The following is a 15677-nucleotide window of genomic DNA, read 5'->3' as shown; positions in this document are numbered from 1 at the left end:
TCATCAGCACTTACATATATATTAATTAGAGATCACTCATTTACATTTTCAAAATTCTCAGATGACACCAACTGGGCCATCTAATATCCAAAGCATGAGCAAATATTCAGTGACTGTAAATCCACTGTCTGATGTTACCCATTGCATAGGATTTTTGAGAGTAACAGAAGCAAGATTATTGCCATTCACCATCAGAGCTCTGTGAAATGGACAGCAATTTCTGGGATTGCCATCCTTGTGTGGTTTGCGACCTCAATGTGTCTATATGTAATTCATCATAAGCTGCATGATTTTCAGCCTTCACCATCACAACTGAGGGAAATTAGTTGAACTGACCTGCAAGTCACTTACAGTCAAGCCAACCTGTAAATTGAACTAAAAATCATACACTTTGTTATATATGGTCCACATTAACTCTTCAATGCATTATTCCTGCTTTTCAAACTACCCAGCACTATTTAAAAAAAAATTTGTATTGTAAACTTTTTGCTTAAATATTTAATATTTCATTTCTGGGGGAAGGGGGAAACTACCTTTCAGGGTCCCTACCTGGTCGGAGAGGCAGCTTTTCTCCGGGCTGCAGCTTCGACCCGTCCTCGCGGCCTACCAGTGGGCCTGGAGCGGCATTTCCTGTCGGGGACCGCCCAGAACCTCGGCTTCGGCGGCGGCACAGCGCTGGAGCGCTATCGCGGAGCGGGCGATGCCTTGCCCGGGTCGCCGCGCTGGAGCTCCGGTGAGCTGAAGGTCGCTGAGGAAAACATCGTGGAGCTGCGGGACTGTGGAGCGACCAGCTGCGGGCGGCGGCGCTGAACTTTACACCGGGAGCCTGGGATCTCTAGACGAGATCGCCAGTTGTGGAGCTCCAACCGGCGCGGCCTTGTTGGCTTCGGAAGCCGCGGCCTCCAGTATGGAAGCGGCCGTTCCAGGGTTCCCAAGCCGCTGAGAGGACTCTCCCGACGCCGGAGCAACATCACCCTGCGAGAACGGCCTGGAACATCGGGCCTCCGTAGAGGCAACTGTGGAGGCCTCAATGGGCCCGACTATGGGTGAACTGGGGTTGGGGATTGGACTTTGTGCCTTCCCTCATAATGGGAACCATTGTGGGGGGATGTTCTTTATGTTTAAAACTCTTATTAATGTTATGTCTGTATTCCTTCTTTATGTGCTGCAAAATGGCAAGAAGCATTTCACTTCACTACACCTAGGTATATGTGAATGTGACCAATAAAATACCTTTGATACCTTTGATAATAATATAAAGGATTATTCATAATATTATTCATCATAAAGTGGAATATCGATATAACATGCCTTGTTATATGTAGGCACTAGGGACTGCAGATGTTGTAATCTTGAGCACGAAAAAGTGCTGGAGGAACACAGCAGGCCAGACAGCATCTGTGGAGGAAGTGAACGGATGACGTTTTGCGTCGGTGCTCTTCATCAGACTCAGACACTGACTCACTGGAATGCGGATTCCACAGATCCCAATCCGCAAGATTCCACATTTGCTTATGTTAGAATTCATATGCCATAATTATGCCCATTGTAAATCTAAAATAATTTAAAAAAAGGCACAGTGACTTTAATATTTGGATTCTACTCTTTCATGCCCTGTTTAGGCGACAGTTTAAAACTCACTTACAAGTTCCTGCACACTATGCAAAGGAATATCAATGTTTTTGTGCCCAGGCTTAATGGTGAGTTTGCTTATCCTCATTCCAAATATTTGTATGTCGTATAAAACGCCTTGATACTTGAATTTTATGGAGTAAATATCTCTCATCTGCTAAAATTACATTTCAAATAGGCATTAACTTCAAAAATAATAATTGAGTAACCATGTTCCAATTAACTTTAAACTTTTACTGGTTTTTTTTTGGTTTTGATAAATTTGTGAGACTGTGTACTATTACAAATTATGGAACATTGAACAGTACACCACAACATGCCCTTCAGCCCACAGTATCTGTGCTGAGCATGATGCCCAGAACTACTCTTATCTGTTTGCATATAATCCATATCCCTCCACTCCCTGCATGTCCATGTGCATATCCAAATGTCTCTTAAATGTCACTATCGTATCCGCCTCAACCACCACCCCCGGCAGCGCATTCCAGGCACTCTAAACTAAACTAAAATGACTAAACACTCACCACTCTCTGTGCCTCAAATTTGCCATGCAAATCTCCTTTAAGCTTGCCCCTCGCACCTGAAAGCTATGCCCTCTAGTATTTGAGATTTTTATCTAGGGAAAAAGGTACTGACTGTCTACCCTATCTATGCCTCTTACAGTTTTATATCCTTCAATGGGGTCTCCCCTCAACCTCCGGCTTTCCAAGGCTGTCGAAACTCTCCCTGTAGCTAATCCAGAAATAATTCTGGTAAACCTCCTCTGCACCCTTTCCAAAGCCTCCGCATCCTTCCTGTAATGGGGTGACCAGCACTGCATGCTCATTGATTGTGATAAGATCATGTATTATGTTTGACTGTGAGAACTATCTTTTGCAAGTGCATAGAAATCTTCATCAGAATGAAGACGAAATTCTTCACAAGCTTTTATTCCCAATTCTACTGTAAATAATGTTTTTATGCCTTCTGAAACGTTTATTAAGGTGACATTTTAAGACCAACTATTAATTTTTAAATTATATATAATATCTAATTTTTGCAAACAATAAATGATCATGCGTATGCCCACAAATTTTTTATGACCTTAGAATTTATATTCCTGCAAAAATTCCAAATATTACATATTGATTCCTTAGCTGGTGGCAAATCAATTCAGTCTGATTGAATCCAATCAGAATACCATATGCTCAAGTTTACCATTGATTAATAGTGCACCAAATGCTCATTAATTCTATTCTAATTATCATGATAATTATCCTATTATTTAGTTTTAATTGAAACAACATCCTGTCCGCAATAAAAATACTTATCTGCCTTTATCATTTATAACTAAAAGATAGACAGTTGTGTAAACATATTTGGCATCCAAAGAAGTTAGTGATTTACTAACAAGATAGAACACTTAACCAATATTAAACCTTCAGGCTCCCGCTCGAGATCACATTCCATTCAATGTTCTATTGCCAAAAGCGTGCGCTCACATCCTGCTATCCAAGATAGTATATTCTCACTCACAGACCACAATACATTTGCTTTTTTCACAATGGTAAAAATGTAGCATCTGGTTGTTCAGGCAAGAGGTACTTCTAACATTCTTCATCAGCAACATGCGTTTCCATTGGATTTGACGTTATTGTTCAGACCTATCATTGCAACTGCATTTGTTTCGATTTCTTGCAGCAGCTGTAACATATGGCTTCTGAATGTCAGTTTTAGTGCTAATTTGTGCTAATTTATGAGTGTTTTTATTCCTCAACAACCATTAGATGTCATGGTGACAAATTATCTTTTGACTTAATCATATTAGGGTAAAAAAGATAGGTGACCTATCTGCCTCAAGAGCTTGATTTGTCTTTTTTATGAACTGGCGCCACACTCGAGCAATGTTCATTATTGGTTGATGATCGAGGTCAAGCAATACAGAAACAAGCCAGCTTATTCATTACATTGATAACAACAATGTTCTTTTGTAAATTAACATCCAATTTACGCAAACCTTCTAATCTTTAGAAATAATAATTCAGGAACACTTCGACGTTTTGTGACAATAATTCGATTAATCAAACATTTAGCTCAGATCAAATAAAGAGATTTCATGAAAATCATTCCTTCTAACCTGTTATAATTGAATTAATGACTGTGTGTTAAAACATATCTATTGATGACTTTAGAGGCTCAGGAGATTGCAGATACTGAAAAAAAAAATGCCTGGTTGTCTGAACATCCAGGTACTGCAAACAAACAAACCACTGGAAGAACTCAGCTCGTCAAGAAGCATGTGTGAAGAGAAAAGAATTGTCAACATTTTGGGTCAAGGCCCTGCAAGACGGATACAGCTTGGCGTTCAACACAATCATTCTCCCTAAACCTATTGTCAAGCTCAGGGAACTGGATCTCTGCTTGTCCCTATGAAATTGGATTTCCTCATCCGCAGACCTCACTCCGTATGAATTGGTAATAACGCTTCTACCTTACTGACAATCAGCACAGGGGCACTTCAAGTCTATGTGCTCAGTCTCCGCTCATCTCCTAACACCCATGACAGTGTAGCCAGCTGCAACATCATCATTCATTTGGCTGATGATACCACTACTGTCAAATGAATAAATAGTTAATGTCGGGTCAGAGTACAGGAAGGAGATCGATAATCTGGTTGATTGGTGCCAGAACAATAATCTTGTTCTTGAGTCTAAGGAGTTGGTTGTTGACTTCAGGAAGGAAAAGTCAAGAATCCATGAACCACAGTATGGCAGCAAGAGAATTAACAGCTTCAAATTCCTGGCATGCACATCCCTGAAGACCCATCCTAAGCACAGAACATTCAAAGAGGACAACGTTGACAGGATCAGCACAGTTAATGATATGAAGAAGGGTCTCGACCCGATACTATCCATGTTCTCCAGAGATGTTGCCTGACCTGGTGAGTTGCTCCAGCACTTTGTGTACTTTTGTGCATTAACCAGCATCTGCAGTTCTTTATTTCTACAGGTATTGACCTCTCAACCATCAAAGGGATCTACAGAAAGTACTGCCTGAAGGCAGCAGCTACTATCAACAAAGACACATATCACCCTGGCCATAGCCTCATCTCACTGGTACCATTGGGAAGAAAGCATAGGCTCCTGAGAACCATGACCTTCAGGTTCAAGAACAGCTTCTTCCCATCAACTATCAGGTTCTTAAACCACACTGCAAAACCCTAACCGCAAATCCACCTCAACAACGGACTAATATGGACTATGGTTGCATTTTGTACTATGATGCCCAGCATAATTACATTGCATGACTGATAATAGACAATAGACAATAGGTGCAGGAGTAGGCCATTCGGCCCTTTGAGCCAGCACCGCCATTCAATGTGATCATGGCTGATCATCCACAATCAGTAGCGATGTTACAAAACTTGCCTTCAGCGGCACTGCAGTTCTGCCACTGGCCGTGTGCGCGACTTTGGCGCCTTTGAGGGGGGGGGGGGGGGGGGAATTAAAATGCAGTTTTCTAATGCCTGTCGGCAGTGGATTTAGATTAGATTAAATTAGATTAGATTCCTTTATTGTCATTCAGACCTTTCGGTCTGAACGAAATTTCGTTTCCCTGCAGTCATACATATATTAAAAAATGACAAAAACACACAATAAACACAAATCCAACATCCACCACAGTGAGTTCACCAAACACCTCCTCACTGTGGTGGAAGGCAAAATCTTAAAGTTTCTGTCTCTTCCCTCTTTGTTCTCCCTCTGCGCCGAGGCGATCCAGGCTCCAGATGTTGTGACCCCACCGGGTGATGGTAAATCCCGCGGCTCAACCGTGCTCCGCGAACGGGCCGGTTCAAACTCCGTGGGTGGTCGCTGCCGCCGCCACAGCTCCGAGGCCGAGTCGGATCTCCGCTGCCGCCGCCACGGTTCCGAGGCCGAGTCGGGTCTCGGTAGTCGGGTTTCCTCGGGCCGCTAGCTGCTGAAGAATAATCGATCCGACTTCCGTTCCCGATTTATTTATTTTTTTAATCGCGAGACAATTTAATAATTTGATTAAAATAAAAGGCAACTTGTAAGCCCTCAACGCCTACAACGTAACGGATCTCAAGAGTGGGACAAAACAAAGGGTAAGTCGTGTATTTGACATATAATCTTGCTTCTTGGGATGGCTTTAATCTAATTTTACGTTGCGAAAATGTGATTTGTGCCCCATACGAACCGGCAGTGTTTTTCCTGCCGATATGGGGTTCAAATTCACCGCAAATGCAACATTCCAATCGATCGCGCTCCAGAAAAACCCACTCGCAAGTTGATTTAAATGCTCTTTCTTTTTGCTCTTTTCTTTTTGTCATAAGAGCATCTAAATCGTCTATATTTTGTGTTATTGTCTACCCATAGTCAATATGTTTATACTAAATATCAGTTTTAGTCCCATGTATTGTGCAAAAAAATTAAAATGTTGATGATATTGAGATTTCTAGATTAATTTATGGGAATTAAACATTAAATTCCTTCCATCTGGCATGTAAATTCATGACAGTGAGATTTAAAAATCATGTTATATTGTGAATTCTTGTGTGAATGGGATTAGTTTGTTAATTGGATACTTAGGCTATTTAAAAAATATTTTTTTTTCTTAAGAAATGGAATCTACAGGACATTCTTAATGGGAAAGTAGTGGGTAGAAAGGCATGTCATGCGTGGTTTGAAGAGCAAACACTTGTAGTTTACAATGCCAAAATTGAAAAGTTGAGGAAAAACAAGGTGTACAGAGTTGCTTATTGGTTACAATCTGAGGAGTATGATGATGCTGCTGATTATGATATGCCAATGTACCAGCTAGCAACTGATCTTCTCCATAGAGACTTGGTCTATTGCTAGAAATTGAAATTTATTTTCCAATCTGTTACGGACTTACAGCATATAATACAATAATAATAAAGTTCTGATCTTGAGAATATCACATTATTGAATTTTCAAGGCAGTCTGGGTGTTTATTACTATTTCCGTCACAACGGTCAATTTTGTAATTAACTACAATTAGGTAATTAACTAATTATATGCTTTAATTTCAGGTCAACCATGTAAGATGTTTTATATTTATTTCAGAATGCTTCAATCTATAATAACTGAAAATTTCATTCAGTTCTCTTCATTATTAAGAAGGTTTTGGGCTTTTGACTGTCCTCGATCACAGCTTTTGTGTTAAGTCAATGGAAAAGCAATAGGGAACAAGATGCTAATTTCCGAGTATGAAAATAGCCATAACATTTTTACTACTGGAGATATGAAAGAGAATTAGGTGTCAAATTAAACTTCTTTTTATGCTTTATCTGATGGGATAAATTGCAGACTTGATTTTTAAAATCTCAAAATTTTATAACATTGCTACAATCAGTACCCCATTCCTGCCTTTTCCCCATATCCCCTGACTCCACTATATTTAAGAGCCCTATCCAGCTCTCTCTTGAAAGCATCCAGAGAACCGGCCTCCACCGCCCTCTGAGGCAGAGAATTCCACAGATCATATTATTAATTATTCTACATTTTTTGTTGATGTTAATATGCCTGTAGAGTGCATCAAGCATGAATTCCATGGTTTCATTCCCAGTGCACAGGATCATTAAACATTCTTGACTTTTGAAATTTAATTAGGTGTACATAGATACGCACACACACACACAGACAGACAAAGCCATCCTCAATCATCAATTAATTGCACAAAGAGACATTGTTAGTGAGCATACCTGGAAGGTTTCAGGTAACATATAGTGGAACGGGACCCAATATTTTCCTCCACATGTTTGAGGCCATCATTAACCAAGCAAACTGTAACTCCATCACTATCCCTCAACATGGACAATGCATCTACATCATCCAGCGTACGCTCAGAGGTCAGGCCTATAGAGGGTTGATAATACACAAGGTCGTTTATTTTCTCTACTTAGGCTCAGGCCACTGAAAAAAGGGGGGTTAAGGTCTGCCAGATGGAAGGGAGCCCCTGCGATGGAGCACCTCGTACATGTGGAGGAAAATACTGGGTCCCGTTCCACTATATGTTACTTGAAACCTTCCAACTATGCTCACTAACAACGTCCCTTTGTGATTGCATTTCCTTTCATTTGATAAACAGCACGTGCAAATGCAGAGCAATGAAGGTCATCCAGCACCTTTAATCTGCTGAATAATTTAATAAAATTAATTGTCATTTTGCATGACGAATAAAACCAAACCATTAAAATATTGGGAAAATGTTCATCAAAAACATCTAAAATAGCTTTACTTAACCCTACCTTGTACAGTAAAGGTGCCTGTCCAAGTTTAATTAGTGCAATTTTTTTCGTTACATTGGTACTTGATTGAAGTCGGAGCAAATCATCAATTGTTCCATACTGTACATCTATGATCTCCGCCTGAAAAAGTGCAAAGAGCAAGTTGTGTTTTTAACATTCAGTAAACAGTCAACAGTTTCAGCTGTTGCATTTGCTCACGCACCCCATTAATTGCATCTGCATCAAAACAGGAACACATACAGTATTAGCTGAAAAGGTTGTGGAATCTCTGCTGAAAAGATTGATGATTCAATTAATTCAAAGCTCATCAGAGTTAAACTTTTAAAAGGGGAAAACAAAAAGCAGAACATAGCAGCCTTGGCTAAGTGCAAGACACATCTTTAGCGAGAAGGATGTCTTTCCATAAGATTTAGGAACAAATTACAAGCTTTCACTGCAGTAAGTACTGAGCTGACAAGAGGTCACCTTTTGTTTGAGCAATTATATATCGAGGTTTACGCTGTCTTCTGGATATGAATAAGCCCATGATGCAATTCAATAGGTGATTTTTCCAAACCACAAAACAATTCAATTGGTCTTTCATCTATGACAGCTCTTACTTATGTTGTTCGAGAAGACTCAGTACTATTTCTCTTGCCGCTCCCTCCGTAACTCCCTGGTCAATTCTTCCCTTCCCACCCGTACCACCCCTCCCCGGGCACTTTCCCCGCAAGAAATGCTACGCTTGTCGCTTTACCTCCCCCCTCGACTCCATTTAAGGACCCAAGCAGTCGTTCCAGGTGCGACAGAGGTTCACCTGCATCTCCTCCAACCTCATCTAATGCATCTGCTGCTGTAGATGTCATCTGATCTACATCGGTGAGACTAAGCGGAGGCTGGGCGATCGTTTCGCCGAACATCTCCGCACGGTCCGCAATAACCTACCTGATCTCCCGGTGGCTCAGCACTTCAAACCCCCTCCCATTCCGAATCCGACCTTTCTGTCCTGGGCCTCCTCCATGGCCAAAATGAGCACCACCAGAAATTGGAAGAGCAGCACCTCATATTTCGCTTGGGCAGTTTATACCCCAGCGGCATGAACATTGACTTCTCCAACTTCCGGTAGCCCTTATTGTCTCCTCCCCTTCTCAGCTCTCCCTCAGCCCTCTGGCTCCTCCTCTTCCTTTCTTCTCCCCCCCCCCCCCACCTACATCAGTCTGAAGAAGGGTTTCGGCCCGAAACGTTGTCTATTTCCTTCGTTCCATAGATGCTGCCGCATCTGCTGAGTTTCTGCAGCACTTTTGTCTAACTTCGATTTTCCAGCATCTGCAGTTCCTTCTTAAACTATTTCCCTTGCAGTTTGTTGTATGTTTCAATGAATTAAAGGGAAATTTTGAAATGACACAGAAAAATGGTTGTTGATGGGCAAAGAGGAAGAAAGTTTCTGACTTCAGGAGGACATGGATGATCTGGTCATTTAGGCAGACAAGGGAAGATACAAAATAAAAGGCGTTGAGAAATATGAAGGTACAGCTGATATGTCCACAGATCCTTAATGATAGCATGATATATAGATGAAATGCTTAAAAAAGCATAGATGCTTTATTTCATGAAATGGAGTTTAGAATATAAGAGCAGGGAAATTATTCTAGAACTACATACACACATGTTCGAGAACAGCTTGACTACTAAAAAATTATTCTGGTCACATATTACAGGAAAGAAGTGAATGCTCTGGAGATAGAGCAGATGAGATTTGCAGGAATACTACCATTACTGGAAAACTTTAGCCATGAGGAATGACAGGAAAAACTAGGAAAAGAGGAAGCAGAATGGGAGACTTAACTGAGGTATATAGAATTACTAGACTAAGTGGGACCCGTTGGGTCCCATGTTCACATGGGAGGGTTGGTCCCCCAACGCAATATTCCACCTCTCCACCAATTCCAATATTGGTGGCCAGTGGGGGGGGGGGGGCTTTCTGGAGTGCTGGTATGGGTGTTGTTGGCTGCAGGGACTACTGGTCTCCTAGGGCCAGTATGGACATTGTGGGTTAAATGGATTGTTGGGGTGGCAGCTCAGTCCCTCAAGCCTGATGTGCTGGCAGCTCACTCACGGCTGGTGGGCTGGCAGTTGACTCGTGGTTATTCCTTGAAATTCCATTTCAAGCAGAGTGCAAGGCCACCAAATTCAAATCCATTTTCCTACCATTTCAAGCAGGGTGCAAGGCCACCAAATACATTCATCTAAAATCAATGTAGTGCAAACAGGAAGTTGTCAAGTTTAGCCAAACAACCATTTGCACTGCCTTTTTACTTCAACCCAAAACTCCCCCAAACAACCATTTGCACTGCCTTTTTACTTCAACCCCAAAATCCCCCAAACAACCATTTGCACTGCCTTTTGTACTTCAAATCAACCTATTTTCATTTTCAACCCACATTAAGGGCACTCACAGTTGAGTAGACATATGTTCAGTGTTATTCAGAGCTCAGAGAGACGTGAACCTCTCGCTTTCTCCATCTTGCAGAGACTGAGTGAGGCACACCACTTCCGGGTTTTATAGTCCCTCCCCCCTCCCACCAGAAGGGGCAGCAGAGAGAATGGCAACATTTTTTAAAACATTAATATATCTCTGATTTTTCATCGATGGGAAAAATCCTCCAGTCCAGGAAGGCGGAGGGGGGCTCTGAGCGAGGTGGCCAAAAATGACGGCCGTAGGTGGCGGCATTCTCTCGGAAATCACAGCACAATGAGCCAAAAGCGGTCAAGATCAGACTTTTAGTAATATAGATGAGGAGAGTGAAGTGTGTAAATAGGAAATATCTACTGTATTTCCCTGAGTTACAGGGTCAACAAACTTAAGTTAATGATCTTTAAATAACAGATGGAAGGAATACAGAGAAGATGGAGAACACCATTTCTTCAACCAGTAGTTGACAGGGTTGTGCAACTCAATAACTGGGAGGCTGATATCAGCTCACAAACCCTGAAAAAGTACTTGCTTGTGTACTTAAAAAGTAATGCACTGCGGTGTTAGAATCAAGTGTTATGTTTTTCCTACTTGAATACACGCAGTAGCTTCCTGTGTAGTAGGTTTCAACCATTCTACGACTGTGCACTTAACATACTAAAATGTCCTTTGGTGCTTCAGAAGAACATAATTAAATTAGCAACGTACAGAGATATTTGGGGCAGCTGACCAAACGCTTGCACTTATCTGCTAACATGGCAGCCAGGAAGGGAAATTAGGTTTCATGGAATAGAGATGAGAGACAGAAAGTGGGGCTCAAAAATATTAGGAGAGCATGGGAATAAATAGGAGAAACCAGAAAAAAAGCTGTGAATTCAGGATTAGGGATGGGAGGAATCTTTGGGTAAATTTGTTGTGGATGGGAGGGAACACACCGAGATAGCAGACTGGGAGTGATCTCGATTTTCATGAATTCCCTACACTTATTGTGGAGTACATATCTACATATCTTATATGTAGGGATGGGGAATTGGATAGAAGCTTTTAACAAAACGTCTGCAGCGGAGGAAAGGAGCCATGGGGTTATTCTTGTATTCCTAAAGGGCGCTATTAGAGTAAGGAAGTTTTACATACGAACATGGTCCTCCCAAGTCTGGCATCAAATAGCAGTTTTCTGCCACATCCATTCATTTGCATCCCTTTGATTTGAAAGAGCTGAAGAGAGATCTGTACCAAGGTGACAGGCAAGATGCGAATAAGAGATAATTTTGATGAATACGATCGACAAGCAATTGGGGTGGTGCATTTGTACAAAAGGAGGAAGAAACAAGTGTTTTGTTGAGCCTTTTAGAGAATACTATAAAGGCACGAAGTGCATGTGTCAGGTTTATGCAAGAGGGGAACAATTGGGAATAGTAGCAGGGGAACAAAAAGGTCAAGGTGTTGCACTGGCCTGGGGTAGGGAATTGTGAGTGGAACACACGTGTATGGGGAAATGAACGGAGGAGGCTAAGTGGATGAGCAGAGATGTTTCGGGTCAGAAATAAGAAGAACATTCAGCTCTCTGTTCTTTTCAAAATTGCTGTGCACAAATTAATTGTTAAGTTTGCACACTTTTTAACGTTATCTATACTACATAATTGACTGTGAATTGGAAAATCCTGGGGTCCGGAAGGCCACTAAGTAAATATAATTTGCCTTTTTCTGTTAGTTTGCTATTATTATAAATGAATACAAAATCTGATTCATGCAACTTAATTAAATAAATCTGATCTTGACAATGAACAGAGGGAGACATTAATTTCACAACAAGAATGAGATCAGGAGGTTGATAATTGAGTGTGGATGTGGCAAGTATTATCAGTTACCATGGAATCGTATAACTATTAAAGGCATATGCAGTCAACCAAATTATTATTTATTGGTGCAAATTGTTTATAGCTTCATGGATCAAACATTGTTCAGATTAAATATCATGCTTGTTCTCGTAATAAAACAGAAAGTAGGGATAGGTCATTTTTAGATTGGAGAACTGTGACCAGTGAGGTGCTACAGAGATGGGTACTGGCCTTCAAATGTTTACAATCTTTATCAATGATTTAACTGAGGGGACCAAGTGCAACATATCCAAGTTTGCTGATAATACAAAGCTAGGTGTCTATGTGAGACACAAGGGGTATGGAAGTACAGACATCAGTCATTTCAACTTTTGTAACGTTGTATCCTTTGCTTGCTTTGTAACTTGTGTAAACTGTGTAAATCATTGTGACTGGTGGTGACCGTTAGATGACCTTTGTAACATACCCTAGTTGGATGAGCAAGAGATAAGGGTGGCAAGATAGGAGAAGTCAAGTGATTTGAAACAAGGATGGGCTAAGAGATGGAAAATAACTGTGGCAGGAGGGGAGATGTGGTTGCAAGTGATTGGTTATTGCCAAGGGAATGCCTACAAGTGATTGGGTATGGAAATGTAAGTGGGGTGGAAACATGCCATAAAAAGAAGCGACTCATTGTGTGGGGTGGGCAGTCAAGTGATTAACTCTTTGATTGTCCCAGCCTTGATTTGCAAATAAAGGTTTGAACTTCTTGAAGAATTCTCCGCGTCGCCTGACTTAATCTCGAATATTGGTAACCACGACAGGGGCAGGTCAAGCAGAATCTGTGGAGGCAAAACAATGACTATCCCTTTGCCTCCACTGATCTTGCCTTACTTGCTGATATCCTCCAACAGTTTGTTTTTGGCTCCGGAGTCCAGCATCTGTAATCCCTTGTGTCTCACATGGCCACCTAACTTTGTCCTATCAGTTTGCTTTTTGCTCTTGATGGCCACGTGAGTTGTGAGGAGATCAAAAACAAGAAGGATGCAGGGGACAGGTATAGGCAGCTGGGATCAAGTGCATCCCTGGAGGCGTTTCAGGAACTAATGAGTAAACTGAAAAAGGAGATCAGAAGGGCAAAAAGGGTATGGAAATGTAAGTGGGGTGGAAGATAGGAGATAGCTCTAGTGGGTAGCATTAAGGACAATCCCAAAAGATTTTAGAAGTACATAAGGGAGAAAAGGGTAACTAGAGAGTGGGATCTCTCAGGAATCAAAGCGGTCACCTCTGTGTGGAGCCACATGAGATGAGCAAGGACGTCAATAAGTATTTCTCATCTGTATTTACCGAGGAGAAAGACAGTAGGACGGAGGAACTTGGGGCAGTCAATGGAAGTGTCTGGAGAGCAGTCAGTGCTACCGTCAAAGAAGTACTGAAGGTACTACCGTGTATGAAGGTAGACAAATCTCCAGGACTTGATCAGATATATCTGAGGACATTGCGGGAAACTAGAGAGGAAATTGTGGGAGCCCTGGTTGAAATTTACAAGTCGTCCTTAAATACAGGAGAGGTGCCGAAAGACTGGAGGGTGGCAAATGTTGTGCATCTTTTCAATAAGAGCTGCAGGGAAAATGCTGGGAACTATAGGCCGGTGAGCTTAATATCTGGAGTTGGAAAGTTACTAGAGAGTATTCTGAGGGATAGGCTATACAGGCACGTGGATGGGCAGGGGCTGATTAGAGATAATCAGCATGGTTTTGTACGTGGGAGGTCATGTCTCACAAATCTGATTGATTTTTTGAAGACGTGACCAAAAAGGTCGATGAGGGCAGAGCTGTAGATGTGATGCGCATGGATTTCAGTAAAGGCCCTGTCCCACTTACGTGTCCTTGGCACGCAAATTACGCGACCTCGTCGTCGCATTAAGGTACGTGGGCATCGTGTGGCCGCGCGGGGCCGGTCCCACAGAGAAGCGCAGAGGGGTGTGCAGTTGTGCGCAGTATCGCGCAGCGCTCCGAAATTTTGTAGCGAACAAAATCTTCGCGCGCCACCGGCCTGTCGCGGAACTGACGGCTATAGTGGGACAGGCCCAAGACCCTGGCGCGACGCAACATCTCACCTCCAACAGCAGCAGAAGCAGGCAAACGATCGCCGAGCTCGGCCTGGAGTTCACGGCCATTGCAGATCCAGATCCGCCCCCACTTCTACTCCCAGAGCGGGGCCAAGACGATTGGAGATAGACACAAAATGCTGGAGTAACTCAGCGGGACCGGCAGCATCTCTGGAGAGAAGGAATGGATGACGTTTCGGGTCAAGGCCCTTCTTTTAGACTGAAGAAGAGTCTTGACCTGAAACATCACCCATTGCTTCTCTCCAGAGATGCTGCCGGTCCCGCTGAGTTACTCCTGCATTTTGTGTCCATCTTCAAATGACGTCACGCGATCCATACGGCTGTGCGGGCGCATGACGTCGCGCGCGACCTTCGCAGGACAGTCGCGCCTCAACGCAACCACGAGGTCACGTAATAAGGATAAGAGGGAAGTCTTTTAGGACCGAGATGAGAAAATCATTTTTTATACAGAGAGTGGTGAATCTGTGGAATTCTCTGCCACAGAAGGTAGTTGAGGCCAGTTCATTGGCTATATTTAAGAGGGAGTACAGAGGCAATCTCAAATTGTGGAGTACAGAGGCAAATAAATAAATGATGGGATTTGTCCCAAACATTATGGAGGGCACTGCATGTAGTTACTGCAGGAAATGATCTAATTGATTGGTGGAAGTGGCAGAGGGCGCCAAATGCCATACCACTACATCTATTTCTTATAATGTTAAAGTAATATTGTAATCGTGTTAATTCACTAGCTTTTCTCATGGAGGCAAAAACACAATAGATGCTTCCTACAGCCTCAATATTTCAAGACAAATGATTTCAGATCAGGCACAAATAAATGAGTAAAATAGATTCTGTAGCCAAATGAAAGGCAGAACTTCACTATTTTGACACTTTTGCATAGTTTTGTAATTTAATCATTTTCAAATATTGTACAAATACTGCTGGACACACCAACACCGAAACGCAAATAATAACTGTGAGAGGGGAAATAACTATCCAGAATAAGCAGAATGGACTTCTGGCTCGCTGTTGCAATTGGACCTTATTAATATGCTGCTGGCTGACTTCCCGACCAAAATATGCTTGAAATTGTCAGGAAGCAGCTATCTATTCAATAAAGCGGAACAGAGGAGCCGCAATCTGGAGCCAAAGGGAATCATCTCCAGCACTAAACTAAGCCTCAGGTAATTTAAAGGGACCACAGTCGGAGGCAGCAACCTCAGGCAGGATGGCTCAAGGTTTTCTGTGCAACATGTAAATTATGTGTGTTTTCCTGACCTATAAGGAAATTTTAACATATTTTTGATAAATAAAATCCTTTAGTGGGTCTTTAGCAGCCCAACTGTATATTGACTCCCTGACAGCATTGGTTTGCCAACTTTGCTCCAACTG

At 42.1% G+C, this 15677-nt stretch overlaps 1 protein-coding gene across 4 annotated transcripts in view; it reads right to left on the bottom strand.

Annotated features, from left to right (window-relative positions):
* naaladl2 (N-acetylated alpha-linked acidic dipeptidase like 2) overlaps positions 1-15677 on the bottom strand; it is a 663050-nt gene that overhangs the window by 287694 nt on the left and 359679 nt on the right. For all 4 annotated transcript variants that reach the window (XM_033031269.1, XM_033031267.1, XM_033031271.1 and 1 more), the window contains one exon: positions 7904-8023. In XM_033031269.1, the coding sequence (XP_032887160.1) occupies positions 7904-8023 (120 nt within the window). The remainder of the gene's footprint in view (positions 1-7903; positions 8024-15677) is intronic.

The sequence above is a fragment of the Amblyraja radiata genome, chromosome 13 (genome assembly GCF_010909765.2).
Source record: "Amblyraja radiata isolate CabotCenter1 chromosome 13, sAmbRad1.1.pri, whole genome shotgun sequence".
Taxonomy (NCBI): Eukaryota; Metazoa; Chordata; class Chondrichthyes; order Rajiformes; family Rajidae; genus Amblyraja; species Amblyraja radiata.
Note: the sequence above shows the minus strand (reverse complement) of the source record. Positions and strands in the feature narration are given on the sequence as shown.